This window comes from Hippocampus bargibanti, linkage group LG10, assembly GCF_051943395.1.
Source record: "Hippocampus bargibanti isolate YZ-2025 linkage group LG10, ASM5194339v1, whole genome shotgun sequence".
Lineage (NCBI taxonomy): Eukaryota > Metazoa > Chordata > Actinopteri > Syngnathiformes > Syngnathidae > Hippocampus > Hippocampus bargibanti.
Genome location: NC_142743.1, coordinates 14,738,083 through 14,764,037, shown reverse-complemented (window position 1 = coordinate 14,764,037; position 25,955 = coordinate 14,738,083). Strand labels below are relative to the sequence as shown.

The following is a 25,955-nucleotide window of genomic DNA, read 5'->3' as shown; positions in this document are numbered from 1 at the left end:
AAGAACAGCGCCCACCGTGCCTGGCGTGCGTTCAGCCTCTTGGCGGCCCGGATGACCGCCAAGTTCTTATGGTCCGTAAGCACGGTGAACGGCTCCTTCGCCCCTTCGAGCCAGTGCCTCCACTCCTGAAGAGCCAATACGACGGCGAGCAGCTCCCTGTTGCCCACGTCGTAGTTGGCTTCGGCGGAGCTGAGGCGGCGGGAGAAGAAGGCGCAGGGGTGGAGCTGCTGGTCGACTGAGGAGCGTTGGGAGAGTACTGCCCCAACACCTGAGTCCGAGGCGTCTACCTCCACAATGAACGCGCCGTTGGGGTCTGGATGGCGGAGAACTGGGGGGTGAGAGAAAGCCTCTCTCAGCAGCCGGAACGCGGCGTCCGCTTCTCTCGTCCACCTGAACGGGGTCTTAGTGGAGGTGAGTTGGGTGAGGGGGAGGGCTTTCCGGCTGTAGTCCCGGATGAAGCGGCGGTAGAAGTTGGCGAACCCCAGGAAGCGTTGTAACTGCTTGCGAGAGGTAGGTGTGGGCCATTCTACTACCGCTTCGGTCTTGGCTGGGTCAGCCCGGATCTGCCCCCGCTCCACGATGAAGCCCAGGAAGGATAAGGAGGAGGTGTGGAATTCACATTTCTCGGCCTTGACGTATAGTCGATTCTGCAGCAGCCGCTGCAGAACTAGCCGGACGTGCTGGCGATGTGCCTCAAGGGACTCTGAAAAAATTAAAATGTCGTCCAAATACACAAAACAGAAAATATTCAGAAAATCCCTCAAGACATCATTAATGAGGTTCTGGAACACAGCGGGTGCATTGGTGAGACCAAACGGCATCACCAAGTACTCGAAGTGTCCCAGAGGTGTCTTAAATGCGGTCTTCCATTCATCCCCCTCTTTGACCCGAACAAGATGATAAGCGCTCCGGAGGTCCAGTCTAGTGAAGATGGTCGCGGCCTGGAGGGACGCGAAGGCGGAGTCAATCAGTGGGAGCGGGTATTTGTTCTTTATAGTTATTTCGTTGAGTCCCCGATAGTCCACGCACGGACGCAACGATTTATCCTTTTTAGTGATAAAAAAGAACCCCGCTCCCAGAGGTGACCGTGATGGCCGAATGAGCCCGGCCGCGAGCGAAGAGTCAATGTAGTCCCGGAGAGCCTGTTGTTCGGGTTGGGAAACGTTGTACAGACGAGAACTGGGAAACGGAGCGTTGGGCTGAATGTCAATGGCGCAATCATAGGGACGGTGCGGTGGTAACGACAGGGCGCGGTCCTTGCTGAACGCCTGTCGTAAGTCGTGGTAACAGGGCGGCACCCCCTCTAGGCTAATCTCCTCCCTAGGGTAGCTGTGAGATGGTGCCGGCCCACCCGCGGCCGACCGGAGGCAGTGAGCGTAGCAGAGGGGGCTCCACCCCTGAATGGTAGGTCCGTCCCACGAAATGGCCGGATTGTGGGTTCCCAGCCAAGGTAACCCGAGCACGATGGGAACCGAGCGTGAACGCATCACGAAAAACCGCCGGTTTTCCACGTGATTGCCCGAGAGTACGAGTCGAAGCGGCACGGTTTCTTGCGTAACCTCGGCGAGTAACCGACCGTCGAGATCGAGTATGCTCCGACTCGCCCCCAGCTGAACAACCCGACACCCCAACGCCATCGGCTCCACGGCCGCGTGCCCCCCACGCGGAAAGGTCCGGGCACCCCCTCGGGTCCCTGCTGGCGGCTCGAGTTTTGCCTGGGCAGCCCGCTCCCGGGCCCTGTCTCGCATCCGGTTGTCCAGCTGCAGTGTGAGGGAGATCAGCTCGCGAAGGCTGGAGCACTCGTCGCGGGTAGCCAGCTCGTCTTTCAACGCCGCGCTGAGCCCGCGCCGAAACATCCCTCGCAGCGCACGGTCGTCGTACCCGCTGGCGGCAGCCAGGACGCGGAAGGCGACGGAATACTCCGCCGCCGATCGGCTACCCTGCTGGCAGATCCACAGCTGGGACTCCGCTGCCTGCCCACTCACCGGGAGATGGAAAACCTGCCGTAACTCGGCGACGAAGTCCGGGAAGGAGGCTCGGAGCTCCGGCCGAGATTCCCAGACGGCCAACGCCCAAGCGGCTGCGGGTCCGGCAAGCAGGCTGGTGACGTAAGCCACTTTGGCCGCGTCCGTGGTGTATACGGAGGGTTGCTGGTCGAAAACTATGGAGCACTGCAGCAGGAATTGCGCGCAGCGCCCGGGCTCCCCTCCGTAACGGGTGGGATGTGGGATGTTGGGTTCGCGGCTCAAAGTCTGGGGAGGGACGGCCCCCGCGACGAAGGCGCCGCTGGCCTCAAGTCTATCTACCCGTTGGGCTAACCGGGTGATGTCGCGGCGGATCTCCGCGATGGCGGGCACCACTTGGCCGAGCTGCTCCGCCTGCTGAGCGAGGACGGAGAAGATTCGGTTACTGTCCGCAGGATCCATGTTGGTCGGAAGATTCTGTCACGTTCCGGCGGCGACAGTGGCAGCTGGCGAACAGGAACGTGTGGTATAGGCGGTGGATCGTAGAGCAGGACAGAGGCGTGGGTACCGGCAAAGGATTTATTAACATAAAGCGCGGGTCCGAAAATACGCGGACCCGGTAACAACTCGTGAAACAAACTCAAAATGACAACAGACAATGTTAGTGGGTGAGTGGCGGCAATCCACCCAACCACACTAACCAAGAAAATAAAGTGGCACACGAGGGTGCAAAACAACCTACGACGCGGTGCAAACAACAAACGCGTTCGTGGCTAAAATCATTCCTCGGGCGAAGCAAATAACGTACTGGTAACAAGTTCCACGTACTAGCTTGGCGTAAGGCGAAGTATCTTCCGACGCTGGGTGGATGCCAGCGTCGGGTTTAAATGTCCACAGTTAATGAGGAGGGAATTGACAGCAGCTGGCGAGCGGCGGGAACGGAGGCCCCGCCCCGCTGTCAACTGGCTCATGACACTGACTGTGGAAAATAAATGCAAAAATTGTCAAAATATTAAAACAAGCACTTTATTATAAATGTTAACAGATCCTGTATACAAAGTTACACACGTTGAGAAGCATAGATTGCCACTTTGCACCCGAGCTGGATGACATTTTTAAGTAGCCAAAATCCAGGTACCTAAATCAAAAGCACAGTAATGATGAGATTACATACAAAAACACCAAACCCATATTATTATACCAACAGATTCACACTTACTGATTCAGCATCATGTTCCAATCCTATATCGTGATGCTCCATTTCATCATCTCTGAACTCTTTTATGACCTAAGCAGACAAAACACACAACATCACACAAAACCCAAGCTAACTTAGTCTTGTGGGGGAAAAAATCGAAGTCAGTTATATAAAGCCCATTAGAATACAACAAAACCAACACAGTTATCCTTTGCTTGCTACTTCGCCGCGGTCAGATTATCGTGGTTGTGCAGTTGTACATTTTGTCACAACCTGGAGCTGAACACGCTCAAGACAGTTGAGATGATCGTGGACTTCAGGAAACATCCATCACCACAGCTACCCCTCACACTATCCAACTGCCTGGTGTCAACCGTTGAAACCTTCAAGTTCCTGGGAATCACAGTCTCCCAGGACATGAAGTGGGAGGTCAACACCAACTCTATCCTGAAAAAGGCCCAACAGAGAATGTACTTCCTGAGGCTGCTAAAGAAGCATGGCCTGCCACAGGAGGTGCTGCAACATTTCTACACGGCTGTCATCGAATCCATCCTGTGTTCTTCCACCACCGTTTGGTTCGGGGCCGCCACAAAAATGGACAAAATCCGACTTCAACGGACAGTTAGGACGGCGGAAAAAATCATTGGCACCGCCCTACCCACTCTCGAGGACTTGCACACTGCAAGAATCCAAACTAGGGCGCGGAAAATCCTACTGGACCCTCCGCACCCTGCCCACCACCTTTTCCAGCTACTCCCCTCAGGCAGGCGCTACCGATCCATGCGCACCAAATCCAGCAGACATTTAAACAGCTTCTTCCCCCAAGCCATTAACTCTTTGAACCCTTTCAACAGTAGCCAAAATGGAACTGTATAGTGCCACTTAGCAGTTTTTTTTTTTGACGACGATACTAGTGCAGCGTGTTCTACCGGAAACAAATTCCTTGTGTGTTCTACATACTTGGCAATAAAGATGATTCTGATTCTGATCTGGTTAGCGACCAACGGGTGGCGCTGTCGGCCCCGCCTGCACAGGTATTGGTCGTTCCGATCAGTGGTAGACTGTCACGTTCTGGTTGGCGACCAACGGGTAGTGCCATCGGCCCCGCCCTCAGTTGCACAGGTGCTGCTCGTCTTCATCAGTGGCAGTTAAAAGGACTCCCGGCACGACCATTCGTGTCGGGTCATTGTGTAGTGTGTATATGTTTGCTGCACTCTGTCAGGTTTGTTTCATCTTGGCAGACTTTTACTCTTGGTTTTCTTTGATACTTTGTACTTTTCTGTTCAGATGAGTTAGATGTTTTAGATTTTGTTCCTGCTGACTTTATTTTAATACAATTTGTGAAATGCAACCTGCTGCTTCCTCCTGCCTGCTTTTTGGGATCCACAACCACCACCATCACCACCATTGCAAACCTGACACATTTCAGTCTCCTGACATTTTCTTTATCTTTTAACCCCCCACCCCTTTCAATGTTGCTGCTGTAGATTGCAAATTTACTCATTGTGGGACTATTAAAGGTGTTCCGGTTCTGATATGTGTAAGATTTCAACATATTTGTACTTTGATTGAAATTAAGAATTTAACACACACACAAACACATGAAAAAAAACACATGGACACATGCACACGGCTAATTTCATTTCCTGGTGTTATACCCATTTCGGAAACCATACCAGAAATGCTGTCAAAACGTATAGAGCCGCTGAAATATAAACCTTTCATAAAGTGAGGGTGTCAAATAAATGTGATTCGCCCTAATTTCGGTTGTTCTTTGAAGTTTTGGCCGTTGTTGGGCAGTCATTGTTCATTTTTAAAATCCATAGATACGTATTTGTGTTTTTTGTTACAATTTATCAATGCAGAACGTGAAAGCTGGCAGGGCAGATAGTGCTGCCACCTGCTGTCCAACAAGGCCAAAAAATATGTACTTGTCGCTACAGAATGATATAAAATTTCAGGTCCCTGTAAAATTACAAGAACAGGGTATGTCTTCTAACTTGAAATATAAAACACCACAGAGAAGAGTGTTGTTAACAACACTGTCAATTTTTGAAAATTCAGAAAAATAATTTTGGGAAAATGTGCATTTTGTGTTCATTGAAGATCCCAAATTGTTAGTGTGATGCTTGTTTGAAGAATAAGCAATGTGAAAAAAAATAATTACAAGAACCTCTAATAATATTTGAGATAATTTAAAAAATACAGTGGACACAAGAATACATCAAGTTAAACTGAAATGTTTAAAGCTAACTTCATTACATTCTTTGAATTTCGGACTGCTTGAAAAAATTTATTGGCATCACTTTAACAAATACGTTTACATGCACCGGTAGTTAAAAAAAAAAAATCACATTTGCACTTTTGAAAGGCGCTTAGAAATTAAATGTATTATGATTATTATTATAAACAAATTTGAGTGAGGTCAACAGTAGAGTTAATATCACAGCAAACATGAAATCAAATCACATTGTCGGTCCATTGGATATACTGTACATATGAGTATCATGCTTTTTTTTCTTTCATAACCGTCCATATGATATACTGGACTGTACATATCAACATCATGCTTTTTTTCTTACAAAATCAACTATTAAGAGGGAGCACTCACTTTTAATAGTTCAGTATATCTGTCAGGATCCTTTTCCATCAGAGTTCTTATCTGGCTGTTGTAGTGTTCAGAGATGCTCTCTTCCACTGCTACAGTGCAGGCCATGGCTGCCTCCTTGCCCAACATTGCAGTTGATGCCCCTATGAAAAAGTTCAGATTTCAGCAGATTGCAAATTTACTGAAAGTATCATGAAACACATAAATGAATACAATATTCTTTAGGATTCGCATAATGAGGCACTTTTCATGGTAAGATTAATATATAATGAAACACACGAAGATGTTACAGTGTGTACAATTCACATGCATTGAATTAAAAGGAAATACAGGTAAAAACACAAGACTTTACACTGAAACACCCCACTTTTGCTCAATGCTGTCATTATGATTCCTCTTTTACTTCTTCATGCTATACCAACCTAAGAAATAGCCCGCAACGTTCCAAAGTGGTAGCAGTGCTGTAGGCCGGACTCTGCTCTCAGCAAGTATTTCACTAAATTTCTCTAGGTGTTTTTTTTCTTGATCCCACATTTCCTGTAATAAAAGACACAGTATCTCACCAAATAAAAGTGAATGTTTGGTGATGGAAATAATTTTTGATACTGTGTTGTATGTGTTTACATATAGAGTGTGTTTATTCATCAGCCAAAATCCAATTGAATTGTGAAACACTGATGATTGTTAAACATTTTTATTTGATTAAAATGAAAATAGTTAGGTACAGAGCGTGCAATTATTTTGTTTCGTGTTGCAATAGAGTCCTAGGACTATTGAATGTCACTGACCTTGACATCTTAACTTTAAGTACATTTCTTGGGTATATGTATGAAAATTGATTGGGTGTTGCTGTGAATTTCCAATGATAATAGCAAAAGAGGGCTAGTGATTGTATTTCGTTTTTAGCATGCAAAATACATAACGTACAATGTTTTTGAAGCATGTGTCAGTGTCAATTTTTGTTTGCACCTTGGATTTGGTGGGGTGCACCACATGGACTAACCTTGGTCATGATAGTCATGAAACAAACTATTAATATTGTTCCACCTATATCCCCAACAAGGAATTCAGACTGAATTATGAGGTAAATGGATTCTTCTCTGACCTGGATGAGAGGTCCAGAAGTAGACCTGCCCAACACTGCCATCTGGCCGGCGTAAATGCGATTGGCACCATATTCACCTGCGTGGTCCACGCGTAGGATACGATCAAGCATCTCCTTCTCGGTCCTGTCACGAGGGGTCGGTATCACACTGTAATCACGGGAACTCCACAGGGACGCTGCAATCAAATTTATGAAGGCACATAGCTTCACGTTTATCATGAGCATCATAGGTCTGTTCGGAAAGCTCAAGGTGCGCCGATGAATCTGCGAGTTCTCGTCGTTCCTACGAGACATAACTTCATAATGGCGAAACCATAAGAAAGTTATTCGATATTGACAACCAAGTACTTTAGGACCAAGTACTTTAGGACGTTTGTTTTTAGCCTATTTAGCATTTTAACAGTGCGTTCGAAATCCATGCATTGCTGACTTACCTCTGCTTTTTGAGCTACGCCTTGCAATCAATGGGAGCGCCTTGTTCGCCCAGTCATTTAACGCCGTGTATACCGTTCTTTGCATGCTACCCTGTTTTATAGTTCTATGCCCTTAGTTATCAAACAGAGGAAAAATAAAATACAGGCAAATTGTCATTGAAATGTCAGCGCCTCGATTTGTCGGCGTGTGATGACGTCACGCGCTTTAGGCACGTCTTTCTCCTCCTCTTCCTCTTCCTCCTCCCACTCCTGCTCCTCCTCCTCTCCCCCCATTGCTCCTCCTCCCCCGTCTCCTTTTTTGTACCATTTGACAGAGGTTTGCAAACTCAAAGCAGTTCTCTGCTGTCACGCAGTGACCCGCAACGATTATAACATTGGTTTTCAGCAGAGGTGTCAAACTCGTTTTAGTTACAGTTTCTCTTGAAGAGCCTTCATGATTGAAACCATATGCAGAAGTCAAGAATGGCGGTTGATTCAACTATTGTTAAAGTTACTGGAAGTAGGGATTTGGTCCCAAGAAAATGCTTACAATATGTCTCTTGTTTATTCTATTTTAGAATCTGAAAATTTGGTACAGATTTATGCAAGCATGGAAGTTGTCATGTTTGATTTGCTTTTGCAGGACACATAAAATGATGTGTCGTGCGAGATCTCACCCGAGGGCCTTGAATTTGACAGCTATGGTTTACATGCTCAATCATTGATTACAGTATTGGTTAAAAGGTTCAATCATTCCTCGTCAAACATTCTAACATACCCATTTTGACACACATGCAAAGGTTTTGATGCAAACTCAGAAAAAAGTCCAGTTCTTAAATTCTTGTAGAGTCCATTTATCCTCGGAAATTTCAATGAATTTAAATGAGTGCCTTTACACACAATAGGATTCCAACATCAAAAACCCTGCCTCTACTTATGATTACACTTAATTACAGAGTTACAGTTCCCATCTTCATGTCCCCCCACTATCAAATGTGTTTTATATAAAAGGGGGAGTCACTCCCTCAAATCCCTTTGCAGAAATATGTACAATGTGCCTATATGAGTCTCCGCATGGTGTTGTGATTAATATCGTGTTTGTACGAGTTAAGTGGCAAATTCTGTCCACTTTCAGCCATCTCAAGGGGCAGCCATTTTCCAACTTTCTATCAACTAAAAATCGCATCAGGTATGTATGTATGTATGTATGTATGTATGTATGTATGTATGTATGTATGTATGTATGTATGTATGTATGTATGTATGTATGTATGTATGTATGTATGTATGTATGTATGTATGTATGTATGTATGTATGCATGTATGTATGTATGTATGTATGTATGTATGTATGTATGTATGTATGTATGTATGTATGTATGTATGTATGTATGTATGTATGTATGTATGTATGTATGTATGTATGTACGGATGTACGTATGTTATGTATGTATGTATGTATGTATGTATGTATGAAGGTGTGTGCGTGTATGTGTGTGTGTGTGCGTGTGTGTGTGTGTGCATGCATGCATGCATGTGTGTGTGTGGCTGGGGCTGGGGTTACGCACAACTTCTTTTTCAAGGTGAAATGGAGTCGTGGCTGCTGACAGTAGTTGTGAGACCTGTTGTGGCTCAACATAACTACACTACACTATATAAGGCGCACTCGCATATCAGGCGCAGGCTGAAAAGGTTTCTTCAGCCATCATCTGTACTTCTTTGAAGGTGTCGGACGTTTCGCTCTTTATTCGAAGAGCTTCGTCAGTTAACTAAAGCTGTTCTGGCAACTCTGGTTCTATATAGAGGTAACATCCGATTTATGACCGGTGTGAGTTACGACCACCTGTACGTATGACCACTACCGCCAGACCCTTTTTTTTAATTCTAAGGCTGGGACCGTTAGCAGGGAGAGCGATTTTTCAATAGCGCGCATGCATGGGAAGCCGTGCGTATTTGCGTATTTGGGTCAGTAGAACGACACAGTAATAAAAATAGATAATATGAAGTATAAAATGATGAAAATGGCACTAAAATGTATACGATTTATAATTGAACTGTAAGCAGTTTAATGAAAAGATTTCTTAGGCCGTCATCTGTACTTCCTTGAAGGTGTCGGACGTTTCACTTCTTATCCAAGATGCTTCTTCAGCGAACTATTGTCCGCTACATCTGGAACGTAGGGATATATATATATCGGGCCGACACTACCAGTAAGACTTTAGTTCGCTGAAGAAGCATCTCGGATAAGAAGCGGAACGTCGGTCCCCTTCAAAGAAGTACAGATGACGGCTGAAGAAACCTTTTCATCGATGAACCACTCCTGTACGACTGAGAGCTTACAGAGATGTAAGCAGTTTGGTGTATAATAGTATTCAATATAAAATGTTCTTTATAAACAACAGATTGACATTGTATACTATTCTGTCGGCCATTCTGAATTCATTTCGACTTACGACGTTTGACTTGTCAGAAACGGAACCCTGTTGTAAATCGGATGTTACCTGTACAGAATATATAACTAATGGGCAGGGTGGCTGCTCTGATAGGTCCCTGCTCTACGGTTGGAGCAGCAGTCAACTACTCCCTGAAGCCAATATGATTAGAACAAAATAATTAATCAGATTGGGATATCACTTTGCTGCTGTGAAATGTAAATTTCTCCACTGTGAGACTAATAAAGGCAAATCCAATCCAATCCATATCCATATAGGGCCAGAGTTACCAGCACAACTTTAGTTTGCTGACGAAGCTCTTAGGAGTAGGAGCAAAACGTCCGACACCTTGAAAGACGTACAGATGATGGCTGAAGAAACCTTTTCATTGATGGAACACTCGTGTACGCCGGAGAGCCTACACAGAGATATAAGGCACAGAGTCATCCTTTGAAGAAAATGAAGGCTTTTGGGTGCGCCTTATACACCGGAAAATACAGTAATTGTCTGTCTTGATGTCCACTGTGATTGGCTGGAACCTTGTTCAACATGTCAGTTGCTCCGTGCCTGAAGACACCTACATGTAGTATAGGCTCCATCATGCCTGCGAACCTCATAAGGATAATGATTCAGATAATGAATGGAATACTAAGTTGAGTGCTACCTTTGAAGAGTAGGAATTACATTTAACAAAACACATGAAATAGTGTTATTACACAGGAATCTATGGAATGATGGTTCACCTCCTCTAGAGCGGTGATGGTCATGAGTAAACATGATCGGTGAATGGTGGGGTATGCTGTGTTTGTCTGTGTGTGTTTGTGGTGAGACACCAGTTATGTGTTTCCCAAACTGTCTGTCTGACTGTGGGTGGTTACGCATTTGTGGCTCTGCATAGGTAATGTGTGTTGCCCGATGTGTCCTTCGTGCAGCGGTGTGTGCGTGTTTGGGTGTATTGTATACAACAGATATCCTCCCTGCTGGTATACACAGACTCATATTCAAATATCCTTGAGATCCAAAATGTCTTGCTGTTTTTGGTCATTTTTCAAAATAAAACGTAGTTCGGACTCAGATAATAAATAAAATGTAAATTATGTAAATTATGTAAAACTAACTGTTGCTGTCACCAGTTGTGAGAAGATTAGGACTTGTAATAATAACACAAATAAAACTAATTTAAAAAAACTTTTTAATTTCAGAAATCGGTTTCAAACATTACACTACTATTAGCCAAGAAGTGACTCTCATCTTAAAAAGACCCCTGGCTTCTGACAGTGTTTGGACCAATAGAGAAAGGCTTGAAGACTCTGACTCCAACAAAATCTGGTTCTTTTTTTATTTTTCTTTGAATTGTTGACATAGATTTGGGATGTGGTTCATATAGATATTGTCACTAAGTCAATTGTACAGATGACGTGGTATAAATAAAATGTGTCAAAGTCAAAGCACGGGGGGAAAATCTGGGCTTCCACATCATTGCATTCGGCCGACGAAAGCAAATCAAGCATGTCAAATGCCATGATGCCTACTAAAGTCTGAACCAAAACTTCAAATTGTTGTATGTAAACAATATTCTTGACTTCAGATTTGAAAACTAGTTTTTAATTAATTTGTTGCATATTCTGTATGTTATATGTGGAGGAGATGACCCATTCTCGAGTACTCTCGGTACTCGAGTGGTTAGCACACCGGCTTCACAGTGCAGAGGTCGTCGGTTTGCGTCCCGGTCCGGCCTCCCTGTGTGGAGTTTGCATGTTCTCCCCGGACCCGCGTGGGTTTTCTCCGGGTCCTGCGGTTTCCTCCCACACTCCAAAAACATGCATGGCAGGCAGATTGACCACTCCAAATTGTCCATAGGTGTGAGTGTGAGAGTGACTGTTGTACGTCTTTGTGGGCCCTGTGATTGGCTGGCAACCAATTCAGGGTGTCCCCCGCCTCGTGCTCGAAGACAGCTGAGATAGGCTCCAGCACCCCCCGTGACCCTAATGATGAATAAGCGGTATGAAAAATGGATGGATTTATTTTAGTGAAATGCACTGCCCTTAGCTCAGAATGAGATCGTTCACAGAAGAATCGGCAAAGCAAAAATACATTACGTCTAGTTGACGTTTGTCAAATAAATGAACAAGTTCGTTGAAGTCGTTCAGATACTGTACCCGTAACCATGAAGGCTGAACCAACAATGTGATTGCTACTCGGCTAAGCTGATATCCACGTGTGTTGCTATTTTTTTTTTCTTTTTTCACAGTATCTTGATGAAAAATTAACTTTGAGTCTTCAAGTCATGCCTTGTCACGGTTCTAAAGACTCGCTCAATGCCACAGTGACAGTGCTTTGAAAATGAAGAGACATGATCAGAATGATTCCCAATTTTCAAATTATTCATGTGAGCTTGCGACCCTGCAGCCCCTTCACCGCTATATGCACATCCTTTCAAAATTGTAGCCTAAAAATGGTGTATGGTCACATATTTGGAGAATTTCTGGAGAGGATCCGAAAGTGTCAACATTCTCCAAATACAATGAAAGAAGCAGGTTTGAATTTTAACCTGGCCCCAAAGTACATGTTTTCCTGCTTTTTTAGATTGTTTTGACTGATGAGTGAATAAAAGAGCTGCCCGGAGACCTGGAGAAACAGTGTCTGTGCTTCACCACATGTCTCTTTGTGTAATGGTTGCATGCTTTCTGTGGACAAATGTAAGTCTGCACAGCCTTGCTCCGAGGCTCTGGTCAGACAAGTGCATAACTGTGGTGGGACGCAGGCAAAGAGCCCCTAGGCTACAGTGAGTCAACAATGTCTGCTTTCACTGCAAGGAGACGTGACAGGTCTTGTCTCATTTGGTCTCTGACTAGGACACCTAAGTGTGTGTTTCACGTCTGTGTCTATTCTCTTGTTTGCAATATTGTTTATAACTGCTCATTTAGCGAATCACGAGCAATGCCGCTCTCTCTTTTCAGCCTTAATGTGTTTTATTTCAGGAACCCGTTAAACTTTTATCATTGTTGATAAAGTATACTTTTTGTGTTCATGAGGGCATCTCACATGTTTCACATGTACAGTATTTGAAAATTTCCTTTCCCCAGAAGTACTTGGAGGAGAGTACTTCTATAAATTATGGCAATAGGGCACTTGATGAAACTTATTATTGATTTATATTTTGTGATCTGTTGGGATGAGAATGATTCATAATATCAAAACAAAGGATCAGCCAAATGTTTCAATGTCCCCTTAGCATTTTAGAAACTTTGTCTTCAGTCATTCTTTTGAATAACAGAGCGAGTGGGGAGGGTGGCGGTTGGCGGGTGGTCAGAGAGGGATAGAGGCTAACATTCAGAAATATCATTGAAGCAAAGACAATGAAAAGGCACTCGTTCCTGAAAAAAAGAAATCCTTAACAATCACCATCCAAAATGTTGACAAAACTTAATAAGAAATTGCATAACTGTTTTCAAATGCCAAACAGCATGAGATTTCATGTAAGGCACCCAAAAAGATTTTATTTCCAGATTGGCGTTTAGCTAAAATGCACCCAATATTTTTTACTCAATGTACTCAAATAAATCCAGGGCAAATTGATTTTTCTTTCATTATTGGATATACACTCTGCAATTTTATGCAGTAAAGAGAATGCCACACAGTCAAAGCCACTTCTTTGATGGACACAGGGCAATGTACTTTATACAGTATCGCGACGTCTGAGCCAAGTCAAATGACCCATCTCTGTCTGGCATAGTTGCTTTTGTGCGTTACTACCTGTATTTCTTTCAATTACAAAGGTGCTCATTGTAGTGGTCTTTCTTGAGACTTGAGGATGAACCATTTGAGAGAAAAAAAACACATATCCAAATTTAACTCATTCACTACCCCACGTGCAAAAATGTGTCTACTGCAGTGCCAGGGTTTTTGACATTGTCACTGGAATTCCAGGACCCACAGAATATTGAATTTTATGACTATATAAACATTCAATACACCGTTAGAAACCTTAGACTATCTTCTTTCATAGGAAAAAAAGAGTTAATTCCTAAATTATACGGGTCTGCAGTTATGTGATCTTGAAATGAGGGTGGCTGTCCAAAATACAATGCAATACATATATGTACATACATATACAGTATACTATTGGTTTACATAGCGCTTTAACAACAGCTGAAGCTGGAACAAAATGCTAACATGGAAAAAAGGGGAAAGCTGCCCCTTGTGGAAAACAAGAAATACATTGCCATAGGCCATGACTAGCGCTTTGTCGGCACCCAAGCATGAAAAAACAAAACCCGAACAAATTCGTGAATGGCGCTCTACGTGATATTTTCAAATCCCGGATAAATTCGTGAATGGCAGTGAATGAGTGGACGAGTCCTTTTAAATGTACCTGTAATGATATTAAAATCAACCGGACCAGGAACAGGTTGGTGTTAAACTTCTTGTTTTTTTTTTTGTCAAGTCAAGTAAGTCAAGTGAAAAACAAAAATGTTCGAGCGCCCAACATTGTGAAGTATGACTCAAAAAATATTGATTCCAGATTGAGGTTTCTAGCGTCAGGCATATTTTTTAGATTCAAGACTAATTTACACCCATACATGCAAGCCATGTACTTACACATATGTTGTAGCTTTGCAAAAATGTGCAGACATGAAGTGTTGAGATGTATACTTAAAATTCATTGTTTCAAGACAGGCGTGATCAGCCACTCACACCTACAATCTGCTCAAATTCATAGTCTATTGAAGGCATGAAATATTGCTATGTTGGAGTTTTGTGATCAACAGCACTATGCTGTGCAACTGGGATGGACTTATTTGTGAAAGTCATGTTTTTATTTTGATTTTAATTTTGTATGTACGTATTTGGGGGGCAGGTCGCAAATACAGAACTTGCATCTATTGTATCTGCTTTCAAGCACTTTGATTCAAAATGGGCACTAACTATAAGAGCTTGTGCGAGCCCAGAAATGCTCAACAATCCATTTAAAGAACGATCACATTCTCATTTATGAACCATGCCATTTATACAGAATTTCCTGTTAGTTCAAGGATGTGGCTCACAGTTCTCTGATTTATAGAGTGCAAACTGTGGGTTAGCTGTGTACCAGTACACACTGTACTGTAGGCCGAATGGCTTAGAATTGCCATGTCCTACTATTTATATACCATTTATATGCCATGTGGGAAGGTGTATAATTTAGTGTGTTGTGGTATTTAGTCTTTTAAATGTAGATGATGGAAAATGGATATACAGTAGATCAAATACAGTTTGTTACCAAATCATTTCACATTATTTTGGCTTTCGAAAATGTCTTACATTTTTGTTATACATTTGCACACTGTGCCAGTGTTTGGCAAATTTTGGGAAATGGCTGATGATTTAACAGGTGATTTTCTTAATTGCTATGTTTCTCAAATACCTTATAGTTTAAATTCCATTAAAACGTGTTCTGCCTACTCACTCCGAAAGATCACAAATATTTTAAATACATTTTTTTTAAAAGCCAAGTGAACTGGGACTTGTTCATGTGGAATTTTGACCATTATTAGCATTTTGACATCTGTAGCTTGTCCATTTAGGGTTTAATCACGTTGGACTTTGCACCCCACCCTGAAGATAGAGAAGATCATTTCTTCATGAACGTTCTAATCCTGGTTTAGTCAGTTTTACTTGCTTATATTTTTATAAATGCTGTGTCAGCAATCATTGAACAGGAAATTCTAATTTTATTGTTGTTTTTTTTTTCTTACCACTCCGATGTGGGGACTCGAAATGATCCAATATCATCGTGCGTCACTGGAAGACAGATTGAGTGGGAGTCTGGCTCCAATTTCTGTTAGGGAGACAGCAATCCACCACATGAATGAGAAACTAGTGACAGAGTACTGATCCATGGATTTCCACTCACTACTATTTTCAGATAGAAGAACTTATGTTTTGAGTTAAGGGAGAAGCCACAGTATTATGACGAGCATCGTAAAAACAATGTGGTTGTGTTTACTGTGATGTTTTGAGATTTTAAGATTAATCTCAAGTGTCTGCATATGTGTGATAAACCTACTCATAGACATACATTATTACTATAGGCATTTTAATACTAACAGTGTTTGAAAGTTGTATACTCTGTCCTTGCTCTAAAATTTATTCTAAAATCTATTCAAAAGCCAGTCTTCTTTGTTCTTAGTTGTCATTTTCACTCACTCACTCACTCACTCACTCACTCACTCACTCACTCACTCACTCACTCACTCACTCACTCACTCACTCACTCACTCACTCACTCACTCACTCACTCACTCAACTCACTCAAAGGAAAAGCTGACAAAGTAATTAAAAGACTATCTCATACACCAGAAGAGAGGAAAGTATACAAAAATAGAACAGACAAAAATACAGTGGATGAATGTGACCATGACGCAAGTTCAAAACATGGACACAAGAAGGTCCAAAGAAATGATGTTATTTTGAGGAACCACCCCCAGGTCCAGACACATTCTGCCACATTACCTAACTTAAGGCCTTTCCTGAATGATTCATCGAGGAAGACAAAAAATGTTTTTAAAGATTATGTAAGACAAATTAATCACAGAATAGATTTTAGTCTCATAAAATTAAATAACAGGCACTGATAAAGTTAGTTAGTTACAATTGTAAGTTAGTTTAGTGTGCTTCCATAATTTCAGGCAAGTGAGTTCTTATAGAAGTGTGAATGTTTTCCTCTGGTGGATAACCACTAATAAGTTTCAATAAAGTCTTACTGTAAAAGTAAATGGAGGGAAAAAAGTATCAACAGAGTGTGTGAGATTTTTCGTTATTCAAATCAGATGAACAAAGATGCATAGGTCCCAATTTTCACGCTTCTTGTTCTTGGCCCTTTATTGCACATTTCACAGTAAATGTTCATTTGTAAAAATGAAGAAAAAACATGCAACAGATGAAGACAGAAACCCCTTCACACAAGTTGAGTGGGATTCTGTTAAATTATCCCTTGCGTCAAAGCAGATGTTTCTAATTTATTCCTCTCTTGACATCCTCTACCCACTCACATCCATGCCAACACAGTCCACAACTGTGCTGACTTCAAGTTTAGCAGAAGAAGGTGTTTCTAAAACTTTCTGTGTCGTCATCCGGGTTGTGTAAAAGAGCTCCCGATGAACTTCCTTTCCTGCCCGTTGAGGAAAATTAATCCGCGGAAAGGTTTTTATTTTCTATACTTATAGATTTCACATCATTACCGGGAACACAGATAAGACTGCAATTGTTCAGACAAGAAAGGGGGCGCACCAACAGTACTGCCGGGAATAAGAATAATCAAAATCAGCTTTTTTGGCCAAGTATTGGTATGTTCATACATACAAAGAAGTTGGAGACTGGCTAAACGGAGCAGCCCACCAGAGAAGGTGCGGGGCGGCTTGTAAAAGCCAGATGGACTTGATACTGTCCTGCTGATTTCTGTGGAAAACACTCGCAGTGCTGTTTAGTTGCACAAATACATGCCTCCCTTTCAGGTACTGTAAAAAGTGCATGAGAGCCAAGTGGACTGCACGCAGCCACGGCACTTTGCTATGATTGGCCCGATCCCAAACAGACCACCGTCCCTGGGCCGTCCTTCGCTGCCAATCAGCATCCCACCCTGCTCAATGGAATGGGGTACAATCAGCCCTATAGCTTAACTGGGCTACATGAGAAAGCAGTGGTATCCTGAACCATCAAAGATTGTGATGATGTGCAGATTAGTCTGTTGTGTAGGCCCTGCAACACCTTCATAGCCCCACATTTTATCTGTGCAAGAGCAGCTTTCATAAATTGGGTCAAGACCCTTGGGGTGAGGAACAACCTGAAAGCATTTGAACAGTGTTGTGTCGAAATTTTACATCCAGTCTGCAGACATGATTGCCTAACAACTGCGACCTAAAATGAGATAAGCAAAATCATACCCGATACCTTATTATGTAGTGTAATTCTGTGTAGGGGCCCCTTTCACCTGTTGTTGTTTTTATTACGAGTGATATTTGCTCTAAGTAAACATGAGCATGTAAGGCTGTTTCAAATCTATTCTTGGCACAGTACCCAAGAGTATTTTCTATTTGTGAATAAGTATCAGAGCAGGTACTAAACCAGGAAAGGTGGTGAATACCTTTGGCCTGATATCACTGACAAAGTAACGTGAGGTGAGGTTGCAGTTCAGATACAGGAATTAATGGGTCTGGTACACCCAAATAGTAAACACATGGCATAGTGTATGATCTGCCCAACACACCAGAGCTTCTGTGTCAAAATCCAAATTAACAAGGCTTTGAATTCAGCAGCAATGACGATGAGCTCCTAATTTAAAAGCCATCTTGAACAATTGAGACAGAGCAAAAACAGAACATTGCTTTTTGGCGCCTTCCTTGTCTTTGCTGTTGCTAAATTTGTCTTTTCTTGCTAGAATGTATACGAAGCCAAAATGACACCATTATTTTGACTAGACTGTTTTCCTCCCAGGAACACAGGCCAGAGGAAGTGTAGATGACCTAGACTGGTTAACCACACCACACTGCCACAGGCTGGCTTCAAGCTTTGCCACCCCCGCAGCCAACCTCTGCATCCAGCGTCAGCCAACCCCACGTTACTACTACTACTTGCCATGACCACAAAAAGCCCAGCTTTTACCAGCCTCCCACTAGCTGTGCGCTGGGCCATCTCGCACTCCCTACTGCTGTAAACAGTCTGTCCCTGAGCCATCCGCTGACACCAACCTTATTTTGGTTATATTTACAGACCAGACGTGCACCAGGTTGTTTACATTGTCCCCTCTGTGGCACGTACCTGCAGCTTGCCGACTTCTTGGTCTTGCTTGTGCACAACTCGATTCCAATTTTTAGTTAGTTATTTAGTTATTTTTGCTTTTCTGCATTGGCATCTGCATTTTCTGGGAATGATCAAATGAGGAGCGTTGGATCTGCTGTGAGGTTTGTTTAGATGCAGGAGTTGTGATAAAGTTTAGCTTCCCTTAAATGGAAAAGCCGGAGGAAAAAAATACACTATTTTTGTTGTTTTGACTTCAAGCCTTTACAGCATCTCCTGTACTTTGTTTTTCTACTTCTTCCTTTTCTTTCCTCTTCCTTTCATAACTGCTGCTGTGAAATGTAAATTTCTCCATGCAAGCCTAATAAAGGCTAATTCCAAGCTGTTGTTGATGTTGATCCAGCCTGCGGTCTTTTTAAATGATTCCACAAGCTTGGTACACCTGCTGTTGTTTCAGTCAGTTTTTACCATTCCTCATTGTAGGACCTGTCAAACTTCATCAGGTTGGATAGGACGCACCAGTGCACAGCCATTCTTAGAATGCTATAGAGCTGTTGAATTTGATTCAAATCTGGCCTTAGGTCGGGCCACTCAAGGACATTCCCAGAATTGCCCTGAAACCAATTTGTTGTTGTCTTGGCTCTGTGCATAGGGTCGTTGTCCTGTTGGAAGTTAAACCTTCACCCCAGTTTGAGGTCCTGAACACTTTGGAGCAGGTTTTTATCCGGAATATATCTCTACATTGGTGAATTCATCTTTCCCTCACTCCTGGCTAGTCTCACAGTTACCTTTGAACCTACCTATCATTGAAAAACATCCCCATAATCCATGACCGTAGAGGTGGTGTTGGTCAGGTGTTGAGCAGTGCCTGGGTTTCCTCCAAACAGGATACTTGGCATTCACTTCAAAGAGTTCAATCTTTGTCTTATCATAGAATTTCCTTTCTCATCATCTCAAAAAGTCGAGTAGGCAGTCGTCGGCCTGTGCTCTCCTGTCGTTGCACCTTCTCGGCAGCAGTCGGTGTACCAGCACAGTTTTTGATTGGAAGTAATGCTGATACTGTTGGATGATCAACAGCTGGATGGATGCATGGCTTGAGGAGGCAACGATGGAAAGAAAGATGTGTCAACGCAGAGAGCCAATGTGTATATGGAACTGGGAGTCGTGGCTTGGAATTGCATCGGATTACTTGAGCCAATCCCTTTTCGTTAATGGATGCTTCAGCTTTGTGTTTGCTTTTAAAATTTAGCTTGTAGAAAATATGTGCACATTTTCAGCATGATATTCCTGATCCACTGATGGAAGGACACTTTCATCCTCTCTTCTTTCATCTATAACTGCATCAGACAACAAAGAGAATGCCAAAAAGTGGTTAAATTGAATGACTGTCACTGTCTTAGTTGTTGTGTTGTATTATTTTGTTATTTTCACATCAAGGTGGCGCTGCAAGAGTGACTCCCTTTACAGCAGCTTCTATGTTTTGTTCTTATCATCCTTTCATAATTTTCCTGTTGTGAATTGGGAAATTCTCAATTTTTAGACTAATAAAGGGTTTCTTATCTTATCTTATCTTATCTTATCTTATCTTATCTTATCTTATCTTATCTCGTCTCATCTCGTCTTGTCTCGTCTCATCTCGTCTCGTCTCGTCTCGCCTCACCCCTTATCTTATCTTATCTTATCTTATCTTATCTAATCTTATCTTATCTTATCTTATCTTATCTTATCTTATGGTCTGAATGGTTTTATGGTCATTTTCTCAAACTCCAGATCATCAGCCATTTACCTTTTAATTAAGAATGGCTTCCACCCAGCCCCTCTACCATATACTGTCGGCTGAATGGTGAAGTGCTGCGGAAATTGTTGTCCTTAAAAATTCTGTTCTCTTCTGCTATGCATAACATTTGTGATTCATACCGAAACATCACAATTCATTATGAGCTTTTGCACGGACACGGCAATTACATCAACAGATTTGCTGTCATATTTTTTCACTCTGGGCAACACTTGTGATTAGCATGTCTGCGTCACAAGAGAAAGCATCTGATATTGTGGTTAAATTTTGGTTCAAGCCTTGTCTGTGCTGAGTTATCATGTACTGTCTGTCTAAGGTTAATCTGTCTTCCTCCCACTTCCCCAAAATGTACATTTTTGGTTAATTCAAAGCACAATATTGGCTATTCACAACAATGTTTCTTTTTTGTCTACATCTCACCCTCAACTGACTGTGATCCAAGTCAGGAGTACATCGCGTCCCATACAAATATCAGCTCGGATGGTCTGCATTTGACTTGCGACTATCATTATTACAAGCGTGATAGAACAGGAATCCAGATGTAAATTACCGAAGAGGGAATCTCGCAATGGAGCATCCTTTGTGTCTTACCAATAAAATATTAATTTGGGGAAAAGAAAGCCATCTTGTCCTCATTGCTGTGCACAGGGAGTCCTTTTGAGAGAAAAAAATCAGCACATGAATGAATGTGCTCTTTTACCAAGCACCGGAAAGATACTTTGCAGTTATGCTAATACATAGGGGGAAAAAAATCTTATTCATAAAAATTCAACAAAATGGCACTTATTTTTTAAACAATTGAAAGACAGAAATGAAAGAGAACGTTTACCAAGTCAAGACACAGTCAGTGTTCTCCTGTGTCATTTAAAAACGTTGTAAACGCTGCTGCATGTTTTACAGGCATATGCATCCCTGAGGTGTTTCGGACCATTTGCTGGTCGCACCAAGGGTCGACATCCTGAATCACAACCTGACGGGCTGAGACATAACACAACATTTGTGTGAAGTGTGAACATTATTTTTTTTCCGGTCCATTTGACAGCTACTTCAACGTGGAGACAAAATAAACTAATTGGTCTGAATAACGGCACTCATACATTTGTAAAAATAATGTCTGCCTTAAAATTAATGCCCCTGAAAGTCTCTGTCTTAGTATTTTGTTGGGACAGGACTATTTGACTGACACATGAGACCGACATTGTCAGTGATTTAAAGAAGCGAGCACTGTAATATTGTTCCTTATCTTGATTTGTCAAGTTCTGTTGTCACCTAGTGTCCAAAAACGGTGATCAACCCCCACCAAAATCCAGATGCACTTTCTTACTCTTGTTCACTCCAATGTATTAAAATGTAAAAGTCACATTTTGGGGCTTCCGATCGTAGAAGCGTGTCATGGACCCCACCTCTCAGACCACCATATAGAATGCGTAGCTGTTGTCTGTAATTTGTACAGACAGAGCCGGGCAACGCTAATTCTCTCTGGACAGAGATGCAACTCGGAGTCCCAGTAAATGTTGCCTGTTCGAATGTGACAATTCCGGCTCTGCGAAATTTCTAAGTTAGATTTTGAAAACCGAAGATGTCTGCATGAAGCCCAAATAAGGATAATCCATGAAGACAATTGAGGGACGGATCAGCTGGATGTGGTCAAACTAATGCGTATAGATTGCAATATTAGATTTAATGATCTACGATCAATTCCGTTTAGGAAAAGCCTCTCGGAATGCATTGTGTTTGCATACCTTGAAGATTTATCATAGAGAATAGATCCACCGAGATAGAGACTGCATGTAAGCTGCTCATTTCCTCATTCTCTGTAACTCAGCAATGGAGAGGTTAATGCCCTTTATATTTTCAGAGCTTGAACTGAGCATGGGTAAAGATGTCCACATAAATTTAAATTCCGATTGATCGATGTTTTTGGCAAATATAAAGGATGTGTGTACAATAATTTTGAATGGATAAATTTTATCCAGCTTCTTCCCCGATTCTGTTTTGTGTATTTATTCTTTGTTTTGTTTTTTTAGCCAGTCATCAACAACATGTGTACACAATGGAATATACAGTTTTAATACAGGATCGGGGCCTAATGAATAAAAAAAACTCTATTCTGTTGGAGAACATAACGTGACGACTAATTTTCTGAATAATTATCTCATATTTGCAGGCCCAGACATAGGATAAGGTAGTAGTCGGCCCCCGTGCCAAACTTTCCATGTTTCTCTCTGCGGCTATAATACTGCTTGCTTTAGTCCCAGAAAAGACTGTCATACTTTCCTGCACAGCTGTTGTGCTGTACTTTTCCCCTTGTGTCTCGACCAGAGTGACCAAAATTGTGCAATGGGGCGGGGGGGGGATTTTTGCCCTTTTTCAATATACAAGGGGACGATTAATGTGCCCTGGGACTTCATATTTGTTGAAGTGTTAAAGTTTTATGATCCGACAAAAAAAAATGAGTGTGTTGTTGTTTACACATGACCTGTAATTAAAAAAAAATGTTTTGTTTTTGCATTACTACCAGTGACGTGCAGTCAGGGGAGGCAGGTGAGGCTGTGCCTCACCTGTCATCATGGAAATATCAAATGAAACAATAAATTAAACAGTTATATTTATTTAGTGATTTGTACTGTAAAGTTCTTTTCCATTTAACTTCACCATTTTTTCATTTTATTTTTTTAATCGCTGAATTTTCAACCTCTTCTATTGCCTGAGACCGAACACAAATACCCTTTGCCACACGTAGCAATGGTCAACTTAGCATACTGGTAGTGGGACGCTAAGTCGCACAAACGCACACCTTGTTCGTGTTTCTCGATGATCTCCTTCTTGTGCTCGACCGTAATTTTGTTTTGTGTCCTCTTCGGCTGAACACAACCCCGTATTGTGGTCTTTTTCTGTCCCATCATAGCAAAGGTATCCTTGATAACAAACCACGTATGCACTCAAGGAAAGGGGTGATGTATACTAGTCCGCCAGCCACCGTGGCGCTCGGTGTGGTTTGGTTCGTTTGCCGAAAACTAGTTTGTATGCCAAGATTATATTCTCGCGAATTTAAAGTTCGTAAGGCAAAACGTTTGTAAACAAAAGCGTTCAAGATGAGGTATCACTACATAGTCAAAAAGCTCCCATGACAACGAGACTGGCGGCCCGGTACTCAAGTAGTTTGCACGCCGGCTTCACAGTGCAGGTCAGTTCGTGTCCCGCTGCGGCCTCCCTGTGTGGAATTTGCATATTCTCCCGGGACCCGCGTGGGTTTTCTCCGGGTCCTCCGGTTTCCTCCCACATTCAAAAAATATGCATGATAGGCTGATTGAACACTCTAAATTGACCCTAGGTGTGAGTGTGAGACTGTCTGTTGCATGTCTTTGTGTGCCCTGCGATTGGCTGGCAACCAATTCAGGGTGTCCCCCGCCTCGTGCTCGAAGACAGCTGAGATAGGCTCCAGCACCCCCCGTGAGCCTGATGAGGAATAAGCAGTACGGGAAATGGATGGATGGACTACGAGACTGAAAATACACGTGCTTAAAGGAAGGATTCCTGTACTAGTTGCGTTTATGCTGTTGCATTTTCCATTTTTAACATTTGTGACAATGTATCATGATGTATTATACGTCGACAGCTACATTTGTCAAACTGGCTTAGATGACTTATTAATGAACTCTGTCCCCTATTTGCCTTGTGTCAGCAATTTTTAAACGAATACTTGGAAATTCACGTGACACTAGAAATCCAACAGAAAATTAAATGTTCCCAATTTTCTTTGTATTGAAAAATTATCAAGACTATTTGGCTACAACGGTGCACTCATAGAGTGGTTGCCGGACAAATGTGAAAGTTTGTTCAGCTTTTCATTAAAAGTCATTTCACCCAATGGCGACTGAGATCGTACTATACTGACTTTGACACTTTGTGAATGATGCTTTGGCCGCACTTTAAATTGTATAAGTTGCACAAACTGTGTGGTCAGGAGAGGTGATGTGCGAGATGTGGGCAAAAGAGCCAGGAGAAAAGGACTGGGAGAGGAGGCAGTGAGTGAAAGTAGGTGGAGCTTTTCTGGGTGGGTGACTGTCATCCCATTGAGGGGAGTAGCTTTGGTGTTTTGATTGAAATCTAGCAGATGTGGGACAGAAGAGAGGGGTGTGCACGCATGAGAAAGAGAAATATTTCCACCCACCTAACAAGGAGACACACTCATAAACAGGCAGGCAGATAGAATGAGTCAGAAAGACACAAGCTCTCGGGGCAGCAGCAGTTCAAACCTATGCAAACTTTCACTGAGAGCTGATGTTTTATTAAAGAAGAGGACAAGTCACACAGACGCACTGCAACACTTACTCGCTAAAAAACACTCAGCCTTTCAGACACATTAGCAAAGACAGGCTTCGGTAGAAATATTGGCATCCGAGAGAAAGCAGAGGTCCATCAAGGACACACAGTGAATTCTTTATCTGTGACTCGCACACACACGTGTGCTGAAGGTGTACTACCTTAGTGAGAGGAGCAGGACTATTCCAGCCCAACAAGTGGCGCATCAGAGAGGAAGCAGCACGCGAGTGGATGGACGCCTTCTGCCGACTCAGTGGCCTGGACCCACTGTGGGTGAGTCTCAACAGGCCTTTTGTGTTTTCTCTCTCTCTCTCTCGGGTAAGCTCGCTCTCCTCCTCTCTCTCACTCTCTTTGCAATTGGTCATGTAGATTAATGTCCTAATTTGTGACACTCATCTTGAAAGTTGGATGTTATGAGGCCTTTCTCCCCTAACAGAATCAGATATGTTGCCAATTAGTTGATGAGAGAATATCACACACTGTTTTGTATCCTTCTGACACACGAAGTGTGTTAGGAGAATAGCCCCACATGTTGCGGCCTGCCGGAATGTAAATGTAAGAGGGGGAGATTTAGCTTCCTATACATTGGGAAATATCTGTACTGTATTTCATATCTCAACTAAAAACCATGTCAGCGATTAAGCAGGAATGTTAACAGTCATAACTTGGCTCTTTTTACTTTTCTTTCATCACGCCCACACGATTTTTCTGGTTCTCATTAGAGTACTTTCTGTTTTTTTTGCGCCTGCAAGCAACCATCACTTGTGAAAAGGAAGGTAAAGTATGGTTTCACAATAAAGCTAAAATGGAATGATTTTAGCTCTGCAAGAGAAACGAGTATGTTTGCCAATGTTATGTTTGCATTTCTCTTTTGTTGGCTGCAAAGTACCTTCACTTTTAAAACTGTCGTTGAAATGAACATTACGCATTCCTCTGAAACAACGTCATTACTGGCGTTTCGGTCACAGACTTTATGTAGTGATGGGGATTTCTCAAAAACATAAAAAGCTGCATGAGCTGTCTGGAAGAAACAAGATGGAAACTTGATGATGTACATATACAATCAACATGCACAATAGAGTCAATGCCACCTTTTAATATCTTGCACTGCAGCATTCTGGACATTGTCGTTTAAATCCATACGGTGTAAGGAGAGTTGAGTAATCTTGCCTTCACATCTGCGTGTTTGTCATACAAAATAGACACCTCGTGGCATCCAAGTTGCTGGGTTGCTGAAACCACTTCAGTCAAGGGTGAAAAAGTGGATAAGATGTGAAATGTACAAGAAAATGTTTGGAGTGTGACTTTATGAAAGCATTCTGTTCATCCCTTTGCC

At 42.6% G+C, this 25,955-nt stretch overlaps 2 protein-coding genes and 1 long non-coding RNA gene across 4 annotated transcripts in view; 1 reads left to right on the top strand and 2 right to left on the bottom strand.

Moving 5' to 3' along the window:
- Positions 1-2,974: 2,974 nt before the first annotated feature.
- On the bottom strand, positions 2,975-7,522 carry coq7 (coenzyme Q7, hydroxylase). 2 transcript variants are annotated; one of them, XM_089007045.1, is made up of 6 exons: positions 7,310-7,522; positions 6,876-7,171; positions 6,193-6,307; positions 5,774-5,913; positions 3,184-3,252; positions 2,975-3,102 (listed from the first exon to the last, which is right to left on the bottom strand). In XM_089007045.1, exons 1-6 carry the CDS (start codon positions 7,392-7,394, stop codon positions 3,025-3,027), a joined length of 783 nt encoding a protein of 260 aa, XP_088863171.1. In that variant the 5' UTR covers positions 7,395-7,522; the 3' UTR covers positions 2,975-3,024. The 2 variants fall into 2 exon arrangements, with proteins under 2 accessions (XP_088863171.1, XP_088863173.1); XM_089007047.1 differs by having other exon boundaries at positions 6,876-7,051; positions 7,310-7,519.
- A 3,386-nt stretch (positions 7,523-10,908) lies between these two features.
- Positions 10,909-24,873, bottom strand: LOC148892590 (uncharacterized). The gene is made up of 3 exons (XR_016116151.1): positions 24,781-24,873; positions 15,459-15,541; positions 10,909-11,705 (listed from the first exon to the last, which is right to left on the bottom strand). It is a non-coding gene; the product is annotated as an uncharacterized LOC148892590 (long non-coding RNA).
- abcc6a (ATP binding cassette subfamily C member 6a) overlaps positions 24,449-25,955 on the top strand; it is a 29,282-nt gene continuing 27,775 nt past the window's right edge. Inside the window, exon 1 of the mRNA XM_089005534.1 lies at positions 24,449-24,892. Within this exon, the coding sequence (XP_088861660.1) occupies positions 24,851-24,892 (42 nt within the window). The 5' untranslated portion in view covers positions 24,449-24,850. The remainder of the gene's footprint in view (positions 24,893-25,955) is intronic.

What these genes read in the sequence shown, in the direction of transcription:
- coq7 (XM_089007045.1), bottom strand. Translation starts at nt 7,394, where the DNA reads ATGCAAAGAACGGTATACACGGCGTTAAATGACTGGGCGAACAAGGCG. An exon ending in CGTTGCGGGCTATTTCTTAG is followed by an intron (nt 5,914 to 6,192) that starts GTTGGTATAGCA and finishes ACTTTTTCATAG; the next exon opens with GGGCATCAACTGCAATGTTG. An exon ending in TGGAACATGATGCTGAATCA is followed by an intron (nt 3,103 to 3,183) that starts GTAAGTGTGAAT and finishes CTTTTGATTTAG; the next exon opens with GTACCTGGATTTTGGCTACT.